Here is a 24,506-nt window from a genome sequence, read left to right on the forward strand (position 1 = left end):
GCTCCCAGCTCTTCCCATGGACCTTCCAGGTGGCAGCTCCACAGCTCCCTTTCACATATTTTTCAAACAGGTCATTTGAACCAATGGTACCTTGTGTCAAGGCTGTGGCTTCATCAGTATCCTCTCCTACTATGGGAAAGAAAATGAAATTGTTTCTTCATTAGTTCAGATGGGGGATGATTTACATATCCATCTATGCCTGTAATTAAAAACATAATGATAGGAAAACACTAACTATGATAATGGAGGATGAAGTGTCTAACAGAGTGAGAGGTTTCTTGATCATGGATCCAGACCTGTACACATGGAAAGCTGTGCACTTACATCTCACAGGGGTTTCTTTTTGCCTTTCCAGAATCAGTTATGTGTAAAATGCAAATTAGGCATCAGTTGGCACACACAGAGGTGTCTCTGCTAAGTGTGAGAGACACAAAGAACAGACACCTTTCTCTCATTCCCTTACATCAAAATGTGAATTCCCTTCTTTGGACTTCTGTGCAAAAAGGGGCTCAAGTCAGTGCCCTGTTTCTGATGATGCCACACATGGATGCTCAAGAAGAATATGTAAGAGTGTCCCCAACAAAACACACAAAATCTGGGAAGGGACCTCTGAAAATTGCCTGGTTCAACCCTGATCAAAGACGCTTAAATTTGAGCAGCTTGCTTAGGCCAGTATCCAGTCAGATCTTTAATATCTTCATGTGCAGAGACTTAGTAACCTCTCTGGACAACCTGTTCCAGTTTTCAACCCATCATCACAGAAAAAAAGAAAGAAAGAAAGAAAGAAAGAAAGAAAGAAAGAAAGAAAGAAAGAAAGAAAGAAAGAAAGAAAGAAAGAAAGAAAGAAAGAAAGAAAGAAAGAAAGAAAGAAAGAAAGAAAGAAAGAAAGAAAGAAAGAAAGAAAGAAAGAAAGAAAGAAAGAAAGAAAGAAAGAAAGAAAGAAAGAAAGAAAGAAAGAAAGAAAGAAAGAAAGAAAGAAAGAAAGATTTTCAGCTAAAACTTCTTGTGTTTCACCTTGTTCCTGTTGCTTCTTTCACTATGTACCATGGAGAAGAGTCTGTCTCTGTCTTCTTTCCATCAGGCATTTATGCACATGGATAAGATCACACCCATCTCCAGTCTGGACAGTCCCAGTACTCTCAGTCTTTCCCCATGTAAGAAGTGCTCCAAGCCTGCAGCAGAACCATTTGGTATAATCTGCTTTCTACAGAGTGTCTTCCTGATACCAAACAGTTGGAGGTTGGCTTAAATCTGGAAGGTATAAGGCATCACTATCTTGAAAAATTCAAGCCCTCCTGTTGGCCATTTAAGTGTCTAAGCACCCTTAGAAGTATGTCTGAGAAGGACTTAACTACGTGCAAATCACTGTGCCACCAGTACGTGATCACTGTGCAACCCAAAAGTCAAAAGCACCAAACCATGAGAGCTTTTTTCAAATTAAAAAAACTTTTAAGGAATTTCCAAGTGTTCTATAGAGTTAGTGCCCATTCCAAAACGCTTAAATCCACAGTTTTGTGGGTTGTTTCTTGGTTTGGTTTTTTTTTTTCCTTCTCTTCAACAGTCTGCTAAGACTATTTCTGTAACACTCCAGCTTTAAGGTCAGGAGGTGTCCTGTCCTGCTAGGTGTCAAGCAGGGTACCATAAATACTTAAAGAATTTCCTTGACCAGATCATCTCCCTTTAAATGTTTATGGATTTTATGGCTAGAGCACAGATCCTCTACAATCTATGAATAAATTCTGCTATTAGACATTCTATTCTTGCCCAGCCTTTGGAGACTTTTCTTAGTAAAAATTTTGAAACTTGGCATGTTTCACAATATGCAAAAATTATTGTTCTTGACTCTCAGTTGGAGGAGAGGGAAATCTCATATCCAGGGAAGTTACTGCTGCTTCTCCATCAAACAGGAAAGATGCATCAAGCAAGATTTTTGTAGAGAACTCTCCCAGAACTTGTATTATTAAATATTTTTATTAATGACAAGAATGAAGGAACAGAGGCTGCGCTTATTAAACTTTTAGATGGCACCTTATTGGGAGAGGCTGCAAATATGCTGGAAAACAGATTTAGTATTCAAAACATCTTTGATTTATCTGAGAAAGTCTGGGAAGAAAAAAAGAATGGAATTCAAAAAAGACATGAAAAATTCCTACAGTTGCTTAGGAAAAATCAGCTATTCAAATGTAGTAGATGGAGTAGGACTGGCTACACGGGAGTTACAGTGTCAGCATTGGAAGGCAGGATTTGAACTCACAAGAAAAGCAAGCCCAAAATGAGCCCCAAACTGCTACAAGCCTGAGCAGGTTCCATCACTGCATGTCTTTAAGAAAAGAGCAAATGTTGGTCAAGAATGGCAGAGGTATCCATGCAATGGGATAGAGGAATGGACTGGAAAACATCTCAATGCACCCACCCTTCAGTCCTATTTTCTGGCTTTTCAGTGATATCATATTTGATAAGAAGAAAGGTTTCACTGTTTATTTCAGACTGGTGGGTCTCTGAACCTGTACCCCTTTAAAAACAGACCTAATTCTCTGATGATAGGAGGTGACAAAAAAAACCCAACTTCTGCTTTTGGAAGTCTCTTCCAAAAGAAAAAAGAAGCTCTGCTCTCTGATTAACAAGTCTTTCTCCAGTTTTCTACCTCAAGGGAATCAAAAGCAGCTTTTCTCTTGACCTTTCAGCCAATGTCATTTAAAGAGTGTAGGGGGATGCAGAGTGCAGTGGAAGACTAAGGGTGAAAGAGAAGTTCAGCCTGATAACTGTTCAAGTCAATGAAACTGCCATAGGGATTAAGTTAGCCTGCACATTTTCTTCATGGCAAATTTTTCTCAGAAACCAGGTTGGTCTCTTTCTTCAACTCATATAGACAGGTGTGCTGAAGAATCCAACAGGTTTATAGAGCAAAAACTGTGCCAGACCTGAAAGAAACCTACTATAAGCAAGACTTTGTGATTTTTTTTTTTTTTTAAGTCCCAGAGTTTTGGTTTGAATTTACTTCTCCCTGACTTTAATACAAGCTGAACCAGATAGAACATTCAAAATGTCCAGCTAAGGGGGCTATCACTGTGAAGGTAAAGCCTAATTCTGGGAAGACATGATCTAGTAATGCTTTGGAGACCCCCTATCCTATTAAATATGGAATAAGAAATTGTCCATATTACTGCCACTTGAGGCACAGCTCTTATAAAGTTTGAGGAAACTAAACTAATCACCATTAGAAAACAAGGGTCAGTAAGTGATAATTAAGTAGCTTGGGGATCTATTATAAAACTTTAGAAATCAATGTTTACACTGTGTAGTTACAAATTAGCTGCAATGGGCATTGTTAAGGAACCATTTTTATACGACAAACACTGAATGTGTGCACATTAGAAGAGTTCTCCCATGATTAGAAATCACAGCACAACTCATTTTATCCCATCCCTAAATTAGAAACTTAATGCCTCAGTTTATTAGCAGAAGGAAATTCTATTACATTCAAACAATGCTAGGACAGAAAAAAGCACGAATTTTGTGCAGCTCTGCAAAAAAGTTGTAACAAAGATGCTCGCAATTACAGTTCTATGCTTCAATGATTTAACAACTTCAGTGACTTAATGTCTGTGGAGTCACAAACATCTAGGAATTCTCCAGCAATGATGGTCTTCAGGAAGCAAAGTAGCTGCAGCAATGACAGTGGCAGTGACAAGCACTGGGGCTTTAGGAGGAAACAAAGCCCTCTCTATGCTCAGCATGTTATACCTGAACACACCTTTTGTTGCTGGCTGAAATAGCATGGAAGAACTCCCATGTTACTTGTTGTCCAGGAATGCTTCCTAACCAGGAACCCCAAAGAGCTCTGCATGGATCATTGTTTGAGCTCTGATCCGTGCTGTTCACACAAGCCTCTGCACAATGGCACCTCCACCAAGAGCTTCTGAAAGATGCCCAAAGCTTCCCTAGGGACACAGATTCAACTACACCCAGCTAATAGACACCACAAGTACATACAAGGTGTCTGCTCCTAAGAAATGTCCTATTGTCACAGATGTCCCGTGTTCTAACCCATGTCCTCTGGAGAACCCATCCCACGGTTAGCAAAAAGCACACTAAAAAGCTGCTTACTTTTCTAGACTATAGCCACTCTAAGCTGACACCGCCATCATGGAAGGCAATTTACGCTCTCCCACTGGCTTGTGGAATTTGGGAAATTCAAATCTATTCCTCACAGCATGCACTGCCTACAACAGCCCCCTTCATGTGATCGTGAGGTCTCCACAGAGCACACCCCATCTTTAGTTGTTGAGTCTCTCTGTCACTGTGCATCTCTATCACTTGTGAAACACTGCCAATCCCAGGCTACAAAATCTCACCACGTTTTTGTTCCACTTTTCCCGTTTGCTTATCTCAACAAACCCACCCTCACCACGATATCAGTTTCTGCTAGCACAGATGTGACAATCCACTGCAACTAAGCAGTGCCAGGAGTGCAACAGATTGACACTGCCCCCTTCCTGGCAGAGCTTCGACATTACTTTCCCTGATGTGGTAAATTGCAGCACCAGAGATTAGCTGGGATACACATAAGGCTGCACTGACCGGCAGTGCATTGACAGACATGTTTTTATGAATATGAAATCCACTATTAAGAGATACCAGCAACCTGCTCCCTTACAAAGCTGTGGTGCTTTCCCTCAGACATTACCCTGCAATATGAAAATGGCTGCTCAGGATTCCCACATCAAGCTGATGCCAGCCTGCTTCCCTAACTTCCTTCCAGAGGGTAAGTGTTTTCCACCAGCACACACTCCTCCATTTCACATCTCTTGTGTTTCTGTCTATTGAGGGAGGCAGAGATGTCTCACGCTGCCTTCAGGCTCTAAATGGCTTTCTGTGTCTTTATTTTCCTGCAACACTTCAAGGATCAGTTTTCTTCATGCCTCAGAGAAGTGGTATCTAAATCGTTTTAAACTGAAACAGGGACAGAATAAGCTGTGCAAATCATTTTCTAGTAGAACCTTAATTACATCCTGCAGTGTCTCGTCCTCAGCAAACTACCAGCAATAAAATTCTGCATTTCATTTTAAAACCGACAAGGCTGGGTTTTTCTATTTTGTTTTCCCCAATTGACATATCCGTAATCTAGCCTGGGACTTTGTTCCACAGAATTTTTGTCAAAGGCTCTAGAAAGTGTGCCTGCAACTACTAAATCTTTCTCAGGTTCGCATTCAATTTGCAAGTTATACAACTGTAGCTAAAGAAAGAGACGTTCTGTTTGCAGGAAGGTGTTTGCCAGATCCCCACTGGCAATGGCAAAAAGTGATTTATGATCAGTTTTAGTTAACATGGCCTCTCAAACAGATTTTTAAAAGTCTTTACAGCCATGGCCTAATGCCAAGGCTTTTTCTATAGGAATGTGCTCAAATTCAGCTTGTGGCGATGTCCTGTGACTCAAATGCAAAAGGAAATGGGTGCAAATATTGAATACATCCTCTTGATGAGACAAAAGGCTTTTTACTTTCCAAACATCCCCCCATGCTCTCCCACTACAAATTTGCCTTTTCCAGTTTTTGGTTTGTGCAAGGGTGTTGGTGACTTCAGTTACTCAGTTCACAAGATGCTCACAATTACAGTTCCATGCTTTGATAATTTAACAACTCCAATGACTTAATGACTATGGGGTCAAAAACATATAAGAATTCTCCAGTGATGGTGGCCTTCAGGAAAAATAGTATCTGCAGCAATGACACTGGTAGTGAGAAGTGCTGTGTCTTTAGGAGGAACCAGAACTCAGTTCACCCTTCTGTTCAGGAGTCCTAGATTTTCTAATTCCTCCAAGAAAGATGGATTTATCTGCACTGTTTTTAAGGGATACAAATAAAAAGCCTCAGATATATTCCTGGCCCAATGTCTATAAGTGTATTTACATACTCAATTCACACTTAATAGGTGTCCTTCTTCCTCTTTGGGGCTGCTACACTCTGCTGCCAATGTGAAAAAGATTTTATGACAGTGTCATCACTGTCATGAGCACAGGAATCCTCTGCCACATTCAAATCCCTCAGGGGATGAAGCCACTGCAGTTCTTGCATCTTCTCCCAAGTACCAGATGTAGTTGGTTTGTGTTGCTCACAGAGCATGCACAGCTACTTAAACTTTGACCTTGGGCTTGAGCTACAGATGCCTTTCCCACTGTTTCTTGGAAGCTCCATTGTTTCCTTTGCCTTGACAAATCCTCAGGCTGGATTGAGGGCTGGTTACTGACTTCCTTCACTGCCACACTCCGATGGGGTTTCATCAAAACTGAACTCTTGGGTCTCCAGCATTGTTTTGCCCAGTCCAACCCTGAGGTTCTGCAGACCCTGCAGTCTTAGTCTGAGCCTTTATTCATGAACCCAACCCTTACTGGGTGCCCTATTCTGCCACTACACTTCTCTGCAGTGCTCCAGTTGCTGTAACATTTTTGTAATTTGCCTTCTTTGCATAAAATAATTGAATATTCAATACCAAACACCCCCAAGCCATGTACTGCAGCTGTGGCCAGCCCTGAATCCTGACAGCCACAGTCTGACACCTCCACAGGGCTGCATGTTATGGGACACAGCTCAGAGCCAAAGGGAAAAGAAGCTCCACAAGGATCTCACCAACAGGAAACAATCTTGACTCTCCAGAAGCTGTGTGGCTTCTTATGATAAAGACTGGGCCCATCCCCAGAAGCCTTGGTAATGTCAATCACAGGTTTTGGAGCTCAGCAGCCTATACAGCTTCCTTCTTTCCTCTGCTGAGATGGCCATTCTCCATAGGAAATGTTCCCCATTATTTGAGCAATTCAGGAAGCTAGGACTTCCATTTGGCACAAAAGGATGAATTAAAGGAGAACAGCCTCCACTGCCACCCCTGCTCAAGCAGATAGTAGCAAAGAAAAGCCAGACCACAGCTCTGAGAGAAACTCAACATGTAGGAAGTATGTTTTCTTCAACTCAATCTTGCAAGCAGCTTGGAGAACCAAACTCTTTCCCGAGCACCCTTCTTCTAACCTATGTTGAATATGTAAAGCAAGGACACCAGATTTACAGCCAAGTGATTTTCCACTCCGGGCACATGGAACAGGATGAAAGTAAATTTGTGGGTGTTTATGCTTGATTTGGCAGAGAAAAAAAATGAGGGAGGGGCTGTGTTTGAGGGAGGGTATCAAAGATCAGAGCCAGATGCTCCTGCACGGGGCTCTGGATTTACAGGAAATTAAGAAGGTAGAGAAGGTGAGGCAAAGGCTGTGTTTGAAGTGAGAGTCAAGGGGTTCTGAGGCTTACAACCATCCAAGATGCTTGGGGGGAATTACAGCACATGCCAAAACCACACCACAGTGGCCTGGGGTGCTTTCATTATACAAAGCCTGAGAGAGCAGAGGCTGTAAATGTAGCTTCAAAAGAAGCTTCATCTTAAAGTCTTAGCTCTCAGGGTCTATTAAACATTTATGCTGACTACCACTCCTACTATTTGCTTCAGAGAAAGTACCCGAAATAACCTTTGCTACAGAGTGAACTACTACAGCTCTACTGGCTGTGTAGGAGATTAGCAGAGAGCTGTGAGAAACAAACAGAAATGGTGTTGGAAGAGTGAGCTGCTGTCTCCATTCAGTCAGCCAGGAAAGAAGCAGGAAAATCTGGTCTGGAACCTGAGAGGGAAGACAGAAAACTTTGCTAGAACTAATGGGTGGATTAGCGATGTAAAGATGGCTAAGACTGAGTGAGGCCTGTGGAGGCAAATATAGATACTTAAGAGTATTGACAATTTTTTGGTTTTACCTTACTTAGGTTCACACTTTTGGGGAAGTCTTCAGTCCAGTCTCTAGTTGGATCTGTGACTACTGCAGGTCTAAGAAGGACTGTAGAGGAAAAGAAAGAAAGAAGACCCTTATGCAGAAATCAAAAGGAAGACAGAGGATCACAAGGAGAAGATGAAAACAAGGGATTAATTTTCCTGATTTGCTTAAAAAATGTTTGGCCATGCAACAAGAGTTTAGGATGAGACAGCCAGAAGTACTCAAGGTTTTCACTCTAGGAAGTTGTTACTATGAATAGCAGATAATACACAAAGATTCACTTATTCCCTCATAGTGACAACCTCAGTAGTGGGCTGTGCTGGCACTAGCACCTTCCAAGCAGGTGTTCAGAAAGTCCCTCAAAGTGACTTATTTCAATGGGTGCACACACGATCCCACAGACTTTGCCTGCAGGAGCTGCTGCCCTCCAGCCACGCAGCCAGGGGTTGATCCCAATATTCACTTGCAGCCTTGCACATATTGGTGCCTGGATTTTATCAGCTCTTGCAAATTCAGTAGAACTACTGGTCTCTGGAATTTAGCAGTCCTTGGGAAACCGTCACACTCCTTGTCAGCACATGCTTTTCCTCTTTGGTCTGTTTTCTGGTAATAATTTCTCCACCCAAATCTACAAATACCTACAGGACTAATTCAGTTTCACACAAAAGAGGCCTTTATGACTAGTGGAGTTGGAGGCTGTTGTGGCTAATCAGAGTTCACTCTATAGAAACTTAGTGTAAATGTGGCTCCTTCCTATTAATGAGCAATCACTGCTTTTCTTCCTGAAATCCAAAGCCAGCAAGCTAGGAAAAATGAATGTTTATTGTTAACATTTGAATATACAGACCCTGTGAAGATGGGACAGACCTTCCCACATTCAGCCTCGGAAAGAAACATTGATTGACTGGTGTGGATTCATGTTTGGATGGTATCTGCTTATCCCCAGCCCCTCTGACCTACATTCATCTGGCTGCTTATCAGCATGGGTATTGCATCTAGCACCCAGCTGATAAGCCTGTCTCCTGAAGGATGGCCAAATATGACTGAGCTGACCCACACTCAAATACCAAACACTAAGTGGAGGGTAGCTCTGAATATTCCATTCTTACAAAGCATTTTGCAAAGTGAAAGTCCTACACATTATGTTGATGGTGCTCAAACACCGATTCTCAGTTCACTTCTTTCATAGAACTATAGAATAGCTTGTGTTGGAATGGATCTTCAAAGATAATTTAATCGTGTTGGAATGAGTCCAAAGGAAGGCCACCAAGATAACTATGGGGATGGAGGAGCTCTCCTACAAGGAAAGGCTGAGAGAACTGGGTTTGTTCAGCCTGGACAAAAGACAGCTTAGGGGTGACCTAATTGCAGCCTTCTAGTACCTGAAGACGGAGAGGGACTTTTTACATGTAGTAGGACAAGGAGGAATGGATTAAAACCAAAGGAGCATGGGTTTAGATCAGATGTTGGGTAAAAAATTCTTTACTGTGAGGGTGGTGAGGCACTGGAAGGGGTAGCCTAAAGTTGTGGATGCTCCTTCTCTGGAAGTGTTCAAGGCCAGGTTGGATGGAGCTCTGAGCTCCTGGTCTGGTGAAAAACATTCCTGCCCATGGCAGGGGGCTTGGAACTAAATAATGTTTAAAGTCCCTTTCAACCCAAACCATCCAATGATCCTATGATTCCTTGCAGCCTACAGCCCTAAAGCAGCAAAGAAATTTACACAAATCAACGACAAAGAAATTTACACTGCAACGATGAGATTTGTGACTTTGCCCTAGATATTCAAATTGAATCAGGCCTTGGCAACAGCGAGTGGTCGGGCCAGCAGAAAGAGCCTCTTGCAGGCTGGAATAAATCATTGATGAATGCAGGCGTCCAGGGAATTCGTCTCCCAAAGAACGCCCAGAGGGAGCGAGGGCCAGCAGGCAGCGCCCAGATCCGTGCGAAGCTGCCGGGACCCCTGAGGGCGCAGCCAGGAGGATATTTGTGGGGGTCTATCCCAGGTGTACACTCAGAGCTCGTCCTGCCCGTGCAGCACCGCCCCATCTATCGCAACCCGCCGCGCCTCTGTCGCGACACGGGAATGTCGGCCCGCCCCCTCAGCGCCAGGGCGGGAAGTACAGAACTCCAGAACTCCAGAACTACGGCACTACAGAACTACAGCTCCCATGGCCGCGCGGGGCGGGCGCCGCCGCCATCTTGGGCCGCGCGGCGGGGCGGCCATGGCCGCGGGCCGGGCGGCGCTGGCGCTGTGGGCCGTGGCGCTGTGGGCCATGGCGGCCGCGCTGTGCCGCCTGCAGCCCGCCCTGGCGGCAGGTGAGCGGCGGGATGGCGGCACGGGGCTGCGGAGCGGGGCCGGGAGGGCGAGCGGCTTCCCCTGCAATCCCGTGGCGGAGCGCGGGCTGCAAGGCACCCCCGAGCCGCTGCCCGCTTCCCCGCCCCGCCGCTTATTCTGCTGGCGGATGGATCGAATCCTTTGGCTTTTCCTTGTGTTTTAGATGCCAAGTGGAAAACGATAACTGGCCAAATTAAGAAAGCTGTGGAAGCCTATGAGCCGTGTGTAAAGGAAAATTGCAGCTGCCACCAAAGGTGAGACTAGTTTCCTTTCGACTGCGCAAGTCTCCGGACATAGGAGGGAATACTTTCGGCAGCGCTGGGATAATTGGGGATTATTAGGGAATATTGTGGCCCAAATGTGTTACGTCTGCAGCTATGGCACTGCTGGTCACACACCTTGTTCCCCTCTGCAACTGAGCATACATTTCATATATGAGCACACAATAAACCATACACATAGCTGGTGACATTTCTCTTAACAACTCACTTCTGTCTTCTCACTCAGTAGGACTGGGGGTGTTTGATACCTTTAAGCAGCATTTTTATTTAAAGGAGGAAAAGGAATTTAGGGGTTATCCTATTCTTCTGCCTTTAGGATTAGGATTTCAGATGCAAAAACATCGATGCCCAGCTTCAGGCCTCCTATTTAAAAAGTATCAGACGTGCTCACTCATTTTGGGGTTCGAGTGCTATATTGACTTTGAAAATCAGATGAGTCATACTGAGCAACTATTTGTACACTGTTTGGAAGTTTTGATCTTCATTGCTCTTGAAATATTGATGAGGGAAAGTCCCTTCTAGCTGAGCCTTCCAATCTTTTTCCTAAGTTTCAATCCAGATACAGCCTAAAGACATCGTAATCTTTAAACATACACCCTGCCAGCTCCTGACCACCTTTGGGCCAAACACTTTCTCAAGTGGTTACAACCTCCAAATCTGCTGCAGAGCATGATAGGCAATAGTAACATGGAGTGAGGATGGCTGTGGATGTGCCATAGTTCAGCTCTCCTCCTGTTCTCAAGCTCATCCCGTTTGCATCCCTGCCGGACTGCTCATGCTGTTGTGGTCAGACTATCTGCACAATGGTAATTCCTGACATTGGCAAGGATGCAATGTCTACCTAAAAGCAAAGAATATTTCCTTGGCTGTTACAATCTGACAGCGTTCATTTCATGCTCCCAGCAGTTAGATCACAGGACTTTTAGACTAAATTTATATAAATTGCATCTTCCTTCTGTGTTTTCTTATATTCATTAGGTTTGTACTTCCATACTGTGCTCCTGGAGCTCGCTGGTGATGTGCAGAAGTCACAGGACATGTGCTGCATAGGCCTGTCCCCCTGGGCCAGCTTTCACTCACCCATTGTTGCTGGGTGTTTGTGTTCCTTGCAACTAGACTGTTACCTACATGTTTGATGTCTAGATAGCATGACATTGTGTGAAGAATTTGGTTTTGATGTGTCCCATCATTGGTAGGGGGCCAGAGCACAAGGGTGAAGTGAGCTGAAGGGTTTTACTCAAAACATGCCAGGCTATGTCAGGTACTTTTGTGAGGGAGTGTCTAGAGTTGTCCTGTGCTAGGCTTTGTGCTCAGGCAAACAGCACATAGGTAAAAGTGTGAAGCTTGGACCTATGAGTCTCTGAGGAACTTCCAAGTGACTTAAATTCTCACACCAGAGCTCCTAGAAGCTGCATGGAGCTGCTTTTAGCTAGAAGTTCTGTACACTGCAACAATTGAATACACAGTATCCTCCCTGTGCTACATAATAATGGCTGATGGTTTTGTTTCAGTGTCTGGAAGCAGGACCTGGCTCCTTTTCGAGGTGGCATTTCCAAGGAGACAATGTCAGACGTGGTGAGCCGGAAGCTCGGGACCCACTACCAAATAATTAAAAACAAACTGTATCGTGAGCAGGACTGCATGTTCCCTGCAAGGTAAGAGCTGTGCAGAGGGTCTGCTCTCCCTAGCTGGGACAGAAGAGTACTTCCAACACTGCCAAGTTAGAAGTTATTGAGTACAATTGTATTTCAGAGGTCAGAATTCCTCATCAGAGCAGGAGCCCAGAAAATAAACTATTAGCTTATATGCATCAGTAGGAAAGTGTCACTGTTGCACTTTAGTGTACAAAGATTTGTTTGGTTGTCACATCCCAGAGAAAGCTCAGATGAGGCCAGATTTAATAGGATGTGTTGCCTCACTGGTGTCCATACTGCAGTGGCACTTGGACACTGCTGTAGGCAGTCATGGTATGGCTTAGGCTCACCGTCTATTCTGCCTCTATGCAGAGAAAGCCTGCAAGAGACTGCAGGAGTCTGCCTCCTTATAGCTCTTTTGCCATGTGTCATTTCTCCACAGATGCAGTGGAGTTGAGCACTTCATTCTTGGGATCATCCACCGCCTCCCTGACATGGAAATGGTGATCAATGTGCGAGACTACCCCCAGGTTCCCAAGTGGATGAAACCCATTATCCCAGTCTTCTCCTTCAGCAAGGTACACACACCCTTCAAAGCTGAGCATTTCCAAGGCATGCATGTCCTTCTTTCTCTTGGGATCATATTTTTGAGGATGGTTCTCTGCAGGTTTTCTGTGCATCAAAATTTCTTGCTCCTTCTTGCCCTTTGTTTCCTTTTGCTTCCAGTTTTCTGACAGACAGACTTGCAGATCAATTTGATAGGTCAGCTTTTCCCCTCATTAGCTCCTCTTCCAGGTCAAAAAGTGTACCTCTGCTGCAGTGGAATGATACACAGCTGGGTGGGATATGTGCCAGTATTCCTCCCAATACCTCTGTTAAAATTGTAGCCATAGTTTATAAGCAACATTAAGGATTTTTGATCATGTCAGTTGTCATACAGTAATCTCATTTAATGTGAATATTTTAGTCCTTATATTATGGTGCCACAGATGAGTGTTTCTATAATCTTGTCATCTTCTGTGAACCCTTTTCTCCTGGATTCTCTTTTCCACCTGAAAACGTGCACACACACACAGAGGCGCACACATGCATGGAGACAATCGCTCTTTGCTTCTCTGTTCCCAGACTCAAGAACCCTCCTGCATGTTTTCCTACCTTTCCCACTGTTAAACCTGACTGTGGCACAGTGTCTCATCCTTTCCAACAAAATGTTCTTACACCTCAAGCTTTGACTAATCTGCCTTTGCATTAGTGTATGCCCTGAGTGCATCCTTCATTTTCACAACAAATCCTAATCTTGGCTGAAGTCCAGCAGACATTAAAATGCAAGGAGAAGCAATGAACTATTTGGTCTTGCTAGTTCAAACCAAACTCTATTTCTGCTAACTTGCAGCATCTTACTCTGTAGCTAAGTCTTCAGCTCCTGCAATCTGAACCATAATATGATCCATAACTATTGCCTACTCCCCAATGATCCCCAAATTCTCTCTAGATTTTTCAGTAAAGGCAATAACCATGCTTGCTGCTGGATGCAGCAGTAAAGCCAAGCTGTCTTGCCCCTTGACCACTGAACAACCTTAACTCTAGCCAGCAGAACCCAAATTTTTGCAAAGCAGGTTGCAGGAGTTTAATCTTTGCAGCTGTGTTCATCATTCTGTCCCTGGGTGCCCTGCAAGACCCTACAAGAAACTGAGCTCTGCACTGTTGTCCAGTATCTGAACTGTAACCTCAACTCTATCTTAATTGGAATCCAGTCACCTAGGCACAGCTCACATTTCAACAGTCAGTGTTAGGAAGACTTCAGGGTGTTGGTCCCGTGTGCTTTCTAAAGCTGAAAGAGTAAGAGTTTGAAGTATTGTACTGTTCTGCATCTCAGAAAGTTGATCATGGAGCTGTCGTGGTCAGTTGTGAGTGCCTGGCTGTAGCAAGACTGAGCAGATAGAGAAGCACACACTCATTCAAGTTCGAAGGGATCTCAGAAGGTCACCCAGGCCAGCACCTTTGCTCAGAGTAGGAACAGCTCTGGGCTGCATCCTGCTCAGATCTGAGCATCCCTGGGGACATGGCATCCACAGACAGAGTTTGACCTGCTGTCAGAATGAAAACATATTTCCCACTATTTAACTGGAATTTCTCCTCTTGTAATCAAAGCCTGCTGCCACTCATTCTGTCTCTGCACTTCAGAACAGAGTGTGCCTCCTCCTGAACTCTCCCATTAGGCAGTAGGAGATGGCATTTACATTCCCCCAAGCCTTTCTTCCTGTGCCTAGACAAACCCATTCCTCAGCCCCTGTTCATAAGTCATGTGCACTGACCTCCTAACTACCTCAGTGGCCTTGGACTCTACAGTGTCTCCAGATGACAGATAGATGGATAATTGTCTAAGAAGTTTACTGCTAGTGCAAGGAAGTTGCCTATAGTCTGGTTTCATAGAAGGCCTTAGTCTTAAGTGCTGATCTTCCCTCTGGTAATATATGAGGATTTAAGCAAAACAGGAATCAGGAACTGGAATTCTTACCTGGTCTGGATATTTGTTATGGTGAATTGTTAAGTGATCTCTAGGAAGTCTAGAATGAACTGAAGTGTTGGAAACTTTAATGTCAAAGTGTCTCTAAGTGCCTCTGTCTCTAAGGAGGTAATAATGCCTCTTGATTTATCATCAGAAGAAAACATTTGTTGCTACACATGGGCACAAGACTTTAGAAAGGTGAGTTGAGCTCAGGTCTTTTGCTATTTACTAATCAACTGCATCATGGATCTCTTTTGCTATTTTCTACATGAAAGTCCTGTGTCATCACACAGCAAGACAAAGCCTTCTAAAAATCATTGAAGTATTTCAGTATCAAGCTGTCTTCATATGAACCCTGCCCAGGGAGGTCGTGGAGTCTCCCCCTCTGGAGACATTCCAAACCCACCTGGACGTGTTTCTGTGTAACCTGCTCTAGGTGACCCTGCCATGACAGGGAGGTTGGACTGGATGATCTCCAGAGATCCCTTCCAACCCTAATAATTCAGTGATTCTGTAAGCCCAGAAAATGGTGATTGCAAAGCTCTTGTGGCCTCTTTTGGATGCATAACGGAGAAGGCCAACAGAGTTCCCAGAAGGAACATTTTTACTGGTGGGCTCAGTCAGTAAACCAAAGTAGATACTACTCTCATTCTTGCATTATTCTCCTTTTTCTTAAGACATCTGAGTACAATGATATCATGTATCCTGCCTGGACATTTTGGGAAGGAGGACCAGCTGTTTGGCCAATTTACCCAACAGGTTTAGGGCGCTGGGACCTCATGAGAGAGGACCTCAGAAGGTAGGTTTTGGAAATGGTTGTGTGTGGGGGGAGGTTTCATGGAAGACAAAAATCCATCTTGTACTGGGCAGCACTGGGCCAGTGTTGATGTCTAAGACCATAGGTCTGTTGGCCTATGATCTGTCCTGCTGCCTCACATTAATTACCTGCAGTCTAACTGCTGTATGGGAATCCTCCATGGAAACCTTGGATGATGTCACTGGAAGTTCTAATCAGCTCCTCTGTTTGCAACCCTTTAGTTAGGAATGCAGAGGACAAACTATGCACATCCTTCATGCTGTAAGGGCCAGATTGCTATCAGGTTTGAGGAGAGCAGGTTTGTCAGTAGAGTAGCAGTTATCTTTTGCCTGCAGAAATCTCCCCTGACATACAGAAATATTTTTCTTTCTTTTCAACTACCTCTCTAGGAGCTGTGTTTTTTTCACTGCAGGGATGATCCAGGATGTTTGTATAAGCTTCTGGAAGGCTAAAGGAAAGCCTTCTTTAGATCTGCTTTTACTTGAGTGTCATTGTGCAATAGAAAAACCTGGAATCATTCCTAAGAATCAAGAGTCACTACTGGGCTAAACAGAAGATGTTTCTGGCTGGGAGTCTTCCTTTTGGCAGGATCTTTTGACTTATTAGCAGAGTAAAGGGCTGCTTTCCATGGAGAGTGACAAACCAAGTGTGCAACAGTGAGTGAACACAGAAACAAAACAGCAAAACCCACTTTTCTGTAATTGACTTGACATCTGAATTTAAGGTTGAATCTTTTGTGATTCAAAATCTGAAGAGTCACGTGATTATTCATAGCTAAAGCTTATTGTGTTGTAGTGTAATGGGGGTCCAAAGCATTTCCTCATCCTTGTGTTTTCACTCGTGTCACTGGGTTATAAGGAGATGCAAAGCTTGACCTGCACAGGTAGGTCAGCTTGGGGGTCAGGACCTGCATATTCCACCAGGTACAGTAGAAAAGTATTGGCAGGGTTCCCCTGAGAGTTGGTGAGGCAGGTGACTGCACTGGCAGAAAAAAACCCCAGGTGAACAGTTATTTTGAAAGACTTGATTAGGTTTAAAGTGATAGTGATTAGAAAAAACAATGAACTCCTGTGTTTTAAGTGCAAAACACTAGATGGGTTTTTGCTAATTTTGTTTTGCAGTGGGAAATGACTGATTAGAAACTCTCTAGTCATTTTTCACTCTCCATATTCAGTGAAGTACAGCAAACTAAAGCCACAGTACAAAAAGTGGATTCAGACCTTAGGTAAACTTTTAATACCCTTCAAGGTTTAGTGGGGGGATATGGGTAATACCTTGTTTTGCCTGAAAGGTCTTCTGGAAAGCAGCCTATATTATGTTGCCTTAAACACAATATTCACAGAGAAACCTGTTTCATTGGACCTGGCTGAGAGTTTTTTTATGCTATAATGAAGAAAGTGATTTCCATCAAAAATGAAGAATAGAAAAAGACATCATGCTGTGAAAGCTGATAAGAGTGTTGTTTCATGGTTATATTAAATAATTTATTGCCATGTATAAAAAATATTTTTCAGATCTGCAGAAAAATGGCCATGGAAGAAAAAAATCTCTAAGGGATATTTCCGAGGATCCAGGTGAGCATTATTTCCTGCAACAGAAGATTCTACCAACAGAGGCTGTGACAGCTCTCTGTATGTAGAAATTTTTATGTCTCCAAGACCTAATCCCTAATTAAGTGTAACTCAGAGTGTGTTTTCCAAAAGTAAGGAAAGTGAGACATATTGTACAGCACTGCACTATTAGCTATTCTCCACAAGAACTGCCATTTGCAACTAGTTTATTATAATCACCTAATATTGGAAACAGAAGTCGTGATGGATTCGCTACATTATTTCTTAATGACTAAAACTGTCACCTCAGGAACCCACTTGTTTTGTTCTGTGAAGGAAACTGCAGGTGCTTGATACAAATTTAAAGATTTAATATTGCTGTACATGCTTCCTGCCAATGTGAATGCTTTATTTGCTGTGCAGGTGCTCCACACTGAATGAAAAGTATTCTGGCCTTAGGTTACCTGAGTGGTGGGGGATAAGAGAAGATTATTTTTGGCCTCTCTCCAGTGACAGTTTGAAACAATGTTAAACCCCATGCTTTGTTTCTTCCCCTTCCCCAGTAGGGAAGGATTTGATGGCTTACCAGGTAGGCTCAGCAGGTGATGAGGAATGTGTCTGAGGGATGTCATAACCTTGTTTATCAGCAGTGTTTTAAAGTCCTGTCAGAAGGATCACTGCTGAAGATGCTGAGCATCTCTAAACTCTCTCTGACTAAGGTGGGAGTTAAAACATTTGGCACCCATCAGGATAAAGAAAGCAGAATTTGTCCTGGGAATTATTTAAACAACATTGTTAAATATATAGCCAGTCAAATAATTTTGGTACCCATAACTCATTCTCTTCTGTTAATATATCCTTGGACAGAAATAACATCATAATATTTTGGGGGCACAGAGGGAGGTCAGCCTCAAAAAGAAGCAGTCTCGAATCCTGTAGTCTGTTAGCTGTGATGAGCTGGGATTGGCAATTAGTGACAGCATTTCTTTTTCAGAACAAGCCCTGAGAGAGATCCCCTCATCCTGCTGTCCCGAGAAAACCCAGAACTTGTTGACGCTGAGTACACTAAAAACCAGGCTTGGAAATCTGAAAAGGTGGGTGGGTGTTTGTCTGTCTTGTGAGTGTGAAGGCCAGAAAGGGTGGCATTGCAAGATGGCTTTGATGAGAGAGAAAACATCTTGTTGGAGAGTTGTGGGTGAACCTTTCGAGTGGGGGAGGTATGCAGTTCCCTCAACGGCCACACCTCTCTGACAGATGAAAGGAAGGAGTCTCTGGAGCCTGGCAGGCCAAACACTTTTCTTCCTTCTACGTTTGTTGTTCAAGGAAAGGGGAACACATAAGAAAATGAATCTCTGCCAATCTCCTCCTCTCCCACAACAACAAAATTGGCCAACCCTTCCCCTTCTGTCTCTGAGCTGCCTCTCTGGTGTTGCCAGTCTTCAAACCTTTTTCTGTTTTGCCCATTTCTCGATCCTGTTGTGGATAACTTTCTTATAACTTTTGCTGATAACTTTTTAGTTTCTTACTTAGTCCACCTCTCTCCAGACAGTCTTGGCTAATCCAGTTACACTTGGCTTCACACAGTCCATTGTCCCAAGCTGTTTTCCACTCTGGAGCTGCCAACAAAACATTATCATTTAATGTGTTTGTGCTGGCATTCACTTACAGGCTGTGTGTAATGTTTGAAGGGCTGAGAATTCTTTATAATCCTTCTAACAGCCCACCAGAGAAGGTTTTCTCAGAAGTGGGAATGGAAGGTTTTGACACATTACCTTTGTTTCTAACTGAGAAGGAAAACAAGTTAAATCACCATTTAAAGCTTACTATTTTGTTTTGTTTTTTTATTCTCTTTATTTTAAGGACACCTTAGGAAAGCCTCCTGCAAAGGAAATTCCACTGGTTGATCACTGCAAATACAAGTAAGAGTTTTGATTAATAAAGCTGTTCAAGGGCTGTGGGTTAGTCTTTCCTTGCATGGTGTAGGGTCTCATTTTATTTTAAGGTCTAATTCAACAACCACCTTCACGTAGATATGAAAGCTTGTGAGCAGATATAAGACAGTTGAAAATTTGGGAGCTTAGCATGACAAGTGCTGCCACTGGGTGTATGTAGTAAAAGAGAGAACCTGAAATCTGACTGAGGAGACCTAGTTTTAATTCATACTTTTCATGTTGTTTGGGAGAATGTGGTTTTGATTTACAAAGGTTTTTATTCTTTAACTACTTTAGTGAGGGTTTTTTGGTGTAACACTCTCACAGGTTTCTATGTACAATATAAACTCTTAGTGTATATGCACTTGTATGTCAGATGTTTTGCTTTTTCTTCTGCTAGTTGTGGTTCTGCCAGCCAGAATCTGCTGATATAAGAGCTCAGTCATTTGGCTGAATCTGTGTTTTTGTGCAAATGTGATTGACTTGTCTCATTTTGTATTTCACTAGACTGTAGCCCAGATTTCTCCCTTCTGTTACACATACACTGCCCAACTCTGATGCTCCCCAGCCCATCATATGGTGTAGGCTGAGACCTTCTCACACACTTTTGTTGTAGCCCAGGGTGGCAGGGTCAACATGAACTTTTGTCTGCTCCCTTCAGTGTAGGTGTTACAGCAGGCTGGCTTGGCTGAGGTCATGGATAGTGGGAGCTGTGTCTGGAATTGGACAGAGGCATCTCCCTGCTTCCAGACCATGATTCTTGTTACATCTCTACATGTATTTGTTGAGTTCCTAATACAGTGAGCTCCTCGTCCCTGCCTTGAGATCCTAGGTAACACAAAGGATGCAAAGTAATTTCAGATTTACTCCTTGTTATTTACAGCTGAACTAAGTTTAGCTGTAATTCCCATCTTGCCCAAAATATATATAATATATAAGCTTCATCTCACCCGAAATAGCGTCATTAAAGGAAGAACTCTCTTCCCTCAGCCCAAAATGTTTGACTTCAAAGACCAGTTTTATGTTCTGGGGAGGTTTACCCGTAGGAAAAACAGCTTTCCATATAATAGGAAAAATGTGTGTTTGATAAAGAAAACAAGTAAGCAAACAAACATCCCTATGAGATACAGTTTGCTAAGAGAAATACCCCCTTGCCACACTCAAGCCCACTTTACCAACTTGGCAGAAAATACTGAAAACAAAATCGTGGATTCTTTGTTATCTGTGAAGTCCATCTGTTGTGTGCTGGCCCATTTAACCTCCTAGGGTTGCATTCCCAAGTTAATAAGAAACAATTACATTCAGATTAAAGCAGAATCACAGAGGAAAAAATAACTTGAGATAGATGTGGCAAAGCACAATGAACAGAAAAGCTTCACTGCAAGGCAAGAGAAAACTGTGAAAAATTTCCTTGTGGTTGACAGAATCTGTGTGATCCCATAGGGTCATGGAATCCATGTTGACCTTCCTTGTCTTGTTGGCAATTGTCCATAAGACCTCCTTAAGGCAGGTACCTTTATCAGAGGTAAAGCATCACACCTTGATTTTCTCACTGAGTTTTGAGAGACAGCAGAAACTCAGCCAGCACACCCTTAACTTCAGCTCACCTTTCCTGTGAGCAGCTTCAAATAAATTCCTTTCCTGTGTTTTAGTGACTGGTGTGCTGCCTGTCAGGGAAGGCTCACTGCTACTTAGAGACCAGCACACCTAAGTGCATTTCCTCACACAAAACGTGTAATCAGGTGTCTCTCTTTGCTCATTTTAAAGGTACCTGTTTAATTTCCGGGGAGTGGCAGCCAGTTTTCGCCTGAAACACCTTTTCCTGTGTGGCTCACTCGTCTTTCATGTCGGAGAAGAGTGGTTAGAGTTCTTCTACCCCCAGCTGAAGCCTTGGGTCCACTACATCCCGGTGCGGTCAGACCTGTCTGATGTCAGGTGTGAGGCTGCTCCGTGGAGCATTCCTTACCATGGGGAGGCCTTTGGGAAGGTGGGATGGTTTGTGTCAGGCCATGAAGAGCCTCCACTCCGAGGCATCAGGCAAAGACTCTTGGAGGTCACGGTCTTTTCTCTTCATCACTGTCCCCAAAGAATCCTTTGCTGATATTACTTGGGGAGTGCAGTTTCACTGGAGTAAGTTTTTCACTCTCACTGAAATCAGCAGGCACTAGACACTTAAATTTGCAAGTGGGCAGCAGAGATAAGGGGAAAGAAGAACTTATCAGTGGGCCAAAAATGTGTTAGCTCCCAGATTTCAGGATGTTGTCCAGAAGTGATGTGAAACAATCAAGAAGAGAGGTTTCTTCTGTGCTCTGAGGTGAGCAGCACCGTCACTTTACTTGTAGACTTTTAACCTCACCCTCCCTAACAATTTAGCTAAGGGATTATGTTCTCCACTGAGCCAGTTGTTTCATAGCTTTTTTTTGTGTATGTCTTCATTTTAGGGAGCTCTTGCAGTTTGTAAAGGAAAATGATGCCATAGCACAAGAAATTTCAGAGAGGTAAGAAATGTGTCCTTCCTGGCTGTTAGGCAGTCTTCTTCCAAAACATTTTCTTACACTTCTTTTGAAGAGGGTGGCCCTTCAAAGACACCCCAGTGTTAGTAGGGTGCAGTATAACTGATCCTCTGCAATAACAGCAGAAGGGCTGGAGCACTCATAACAAGCAGGGGGGAGCAGAGAACAGGATGCTGTGCTTAGCTCTTTACTTCACATATGACCCATGTCAGGAGCCCCACGGAAAGCTGGCAGAGGCTGGGAGCTTTTGTCTCAGTACAAGGTGAGCTGGCTCCTGGGAGCTGTGTCTGCACTGTGAACATTTTCTATCCAGGCTGCTCTGAAGCAGCATGCATCATTGCTGTTCTAGCTGTATGTGATAAGTGAAATCTGATATTTATTATCCCAGATAGCAAATACTGTCTTGAGGATAGCAAAAGCATTGCAACTGTCAGAGCTGTGAGCATGAATGAAAATTGTAAAATTAAAATAGACGGTACAGAGCAGTGCGTGTTGTTTCTCATTTGAAACAAGAGTGAATATTGATATACATCCAAACCAAAACTAATGACTCTTGTAGGAGCTGGAAAACAGTCCTGACTGTGCCTTGTGTGTCTCTAGGGGACGTCAGTTCATCACTGAGCACTTGGAGATGGAGGACGTTTCTTGCTACTGGGAGCATCTGCTGTCTGAATATTCCCAAACCTTGACTTACAAAGTGAAAAGGAGGAAGAGCTACAGCGAGATCACTTCTGGACAGCTGAAAACAGAACTGTAGAGACTTCTCTGTTTTTCTCTTCAGCTCAAACTGATCACTGTGGAAATCTGAAGATCAGTATTAACTTATTTCTTGCTCTCTCAGACTTACCTTTCACACTAGAACTACAAAGAACAGCAGTAGGCTGATTTGGACATTGCTTCCAGGCAGTGGATATTGTCACCACAAGAATGTTAAGCAGCGTGTTGGATTATGGCTATTTAATGAGGTAGTCAGTCATGCCTAGAGGAGGGGTGTTAGCATTTAGGACTTAGTTACTACCTGTCTCAGAATGATCCTAAATCCCATTCAGTCAATGAGAAGCCTTACTGAACTTTTGGTAAAACGTCATGGGAAGAGACACAGACTGTTAGCTGCACTCAGCTGGCAAATACTTGCCCCTTTGTTTGGCAAATGTTTTCTCTGATGGGTGATAGCATTGGGGTATTAGGTGTTCTCTGACAGAAGCAGGTACTGGGATTTGGGGTAACCTTTTTGGATAGCTTAGAGTTGATGCTTATGTCTGGTTTTAGAGGTTGATGGTAAGGCTTTGACATGCCCTTGAAAGGATAACTGATCCTTGCAGAGTTACCCTACCTACCTCACAGGGGAGCAGCAGGTGGTGGTGATGTGGCCATCATCAGTGATGTGCTTGGCAACTGAGGTGGTTCCTCCTCCAACAGATGAGCTCTGTGCCTGCACAGCCCTGCACAACTGAGCCCCTGTTAATTATCTCTCACCAGCTGCCTGGCCAGACATCCTGGGACCCTTAGGAACCCAGAAAAAGTATTCAGAGATAAATTCAGCACTTCTTTTTCCCAAAAGGGCAGAGTCTACTCTGATCCCCTTCTGTAATCTTTCTAGGATTATTTTGGGGGTTTTTTGGTTGGGGGTTTTTTGGTTCGGGGTTTTGGTTATTTTTTTTCAGACTGGTAATACATCTGCTCACTTCTGAAATCGCTTTTCTTCCCCACAGCAGTGCCACTTCTTTTCTCATCTCCTTCAGCCTGGTTGAGGGAATGTCTTTTCAGTCACACAGTAGCAGCTACTGCTCACATTGCCCATTTTGAGTTGGTCACGGGCTGCTTGTGCTCACTGTGTTTATGCCCACCACAGCCTCTCGGCTGAGAAGGACCACAATTCCTGAAATGCTCTGTAGCCCCTGAGGTGAGAGGCTGGGAAGGAGCAGCATCTTCTCTGGCAACCAGACAGGAAGAGTGAGGGGTGGCAGGAGGGACACAGGAGCCTCCCAGGGGGGCACCCTTGATGGTAAAACAGCCTCAAGGCTGAGAGAGCAGCACATTATAATGGAAGAGGATGATAGCAACAGCTCTCAGGCCTGTCTGCAGTCAGTGTGGATCAAGGAAGAAGAAAATTGCGTGGAACAATAACATTAAAATGCATGTATGCCCTCACAGAGGCCTTGCAGCCCTGGTACAGGGACACAGCAGCTGGCCCTATTGGTCAAGTGCTGGTTGCTGGGGCAGTATGTTGGTTTTGGGACCAGTGCTGGGGTTATCCCATCCAGCAAAGGAAACAGAATGGGGCATTAAAAGAACCTGATTTCCCAGAAAACTGTGCCAGAGTGGAAAGAGTTTTCTGGTTTTCAATTTTTAGCCAACAGAGAGGCAGCACTCCCAAGAAACTGAACAGCTCTGTATGATATTTTAAAACCATTTGTAAAGAAGTGCTTTTTGGAATAAAACAGACAAAAATGAAGTTTTGCTGGATGCAGGTTGCTTCATCAGAGGACTAATAAGAAGTCTGCAGAGTGTAGATCTTGGGAGATGAGACTTGATTGTTGCACCTTAGGTGGCCGAAGTGATGGTTCATCAGGAGTGGGGGAAGAATCCCAGGAATTCAAGTCCCATGGGTTAAAATACTTCCCACCCAGGCTCGGTGGGAAGGCCCAGGCACTCCCCTGGTGGGGAGCTTTCACTCCTTTGTGAAAGGCCTCACAAATGAGTCTTTGATGGTTTATGATACCTAATACACGACAGCTGCATCTGTGTCAGCACAGTCGAGCCAGGATTGCCCCATAAGGCGTTCCTGGAGGGAAGGAGGAGTTCAACACAGAGCGAGTTTTAGGGAAGGCAATGAGTACCATGAGAGGCACCATCTCGCCGTGCAGGATTTGCCTCTTAGCGGCCTCAAAGCCCGGGGGCTGCACTCCCTCTGTCTAATGAACCGGGCATCACAGCCCCCAAAACTCAGCTCTTCTTTCGGGGGCAGGGGGGACAAACCTGGCCCTGCACAAACGGGAAAATGTTTGGGGTCATAAATCAGTAATAGCGCAGCGTCTCACACGAGTGGTTCCGAGCTGAGCCGAGCGGTGCCGAGCCGAACGGTTCCGAGCCGAGCGGTTCCGAGCCGAGCCGAGCGGTTCCGAGCCCCTC

The 24,506-nt window shown here is 43.9% G+C and overlaps 1 protein-coding gene across 2 annotated transcripts; it reads left to right on the top strand.

Moving 5' to 3' along the window:
• The first annotated feature begins 971 nt into the window (after positions 1 to 971).
• On the top strand, positions 972 to 23,829 carry POGLUT1 (protein O-glucosyltransferase 1). Of its 2 annotated transcripts, none has more exons than XM_088157964.1 (11): positions 972 to 4,765; positions 10,303 to 10,393; positions 11,932 to 12,075; positions 12,497 to 12,632; positions 15,241 to 15,362; positions 16,895 to 16,954; positions 17,925 to 18,024; positions 18,791 to 18,849; positions 20,629 to 20,796; positions 21,303 to 21,359; positions 21,975 to 23,829. In XM_088157964.1, exons 1-11 carry the CDS (start codon positions 4,609 to 4,611, stop codon positions 22,129 to 22,131), a joined length of 1,251 nt encoding a protein of 416 aa, XP_088014090.1. In that variant the 5' UTR covers positions 972 to 4,608; the 3' UTR covers positions 22,132 to 23,829. The 2 variants fall into 2 exon arrangements, with proteins under 2 accessions (XP_088014090.1, XP_014738318.2); XM_014882832.2 differs by lacking the exon at positions 972 to 4,765 and adding an exon at positions 9,992 to 10,120.
• Positions 23,830 to 24,506: the final 677 nt, after the last annotated feature.

The sequence above is a fragment of the Sturnus vulgaris genome, chromosome 2 (assembly GCF_052056855.1).
Source record: "Sturnus vulgaris isolate bStuVul1 chromosome 2, bStuVul1.hap1, whole genome shotgun sequence".
Taxonomy (NCBI): Eukaryota; Metazoa; Chordata; class Aves; order Passeriformes; family Sturnidae; genus Sturnus; species Sturnus vulgaris.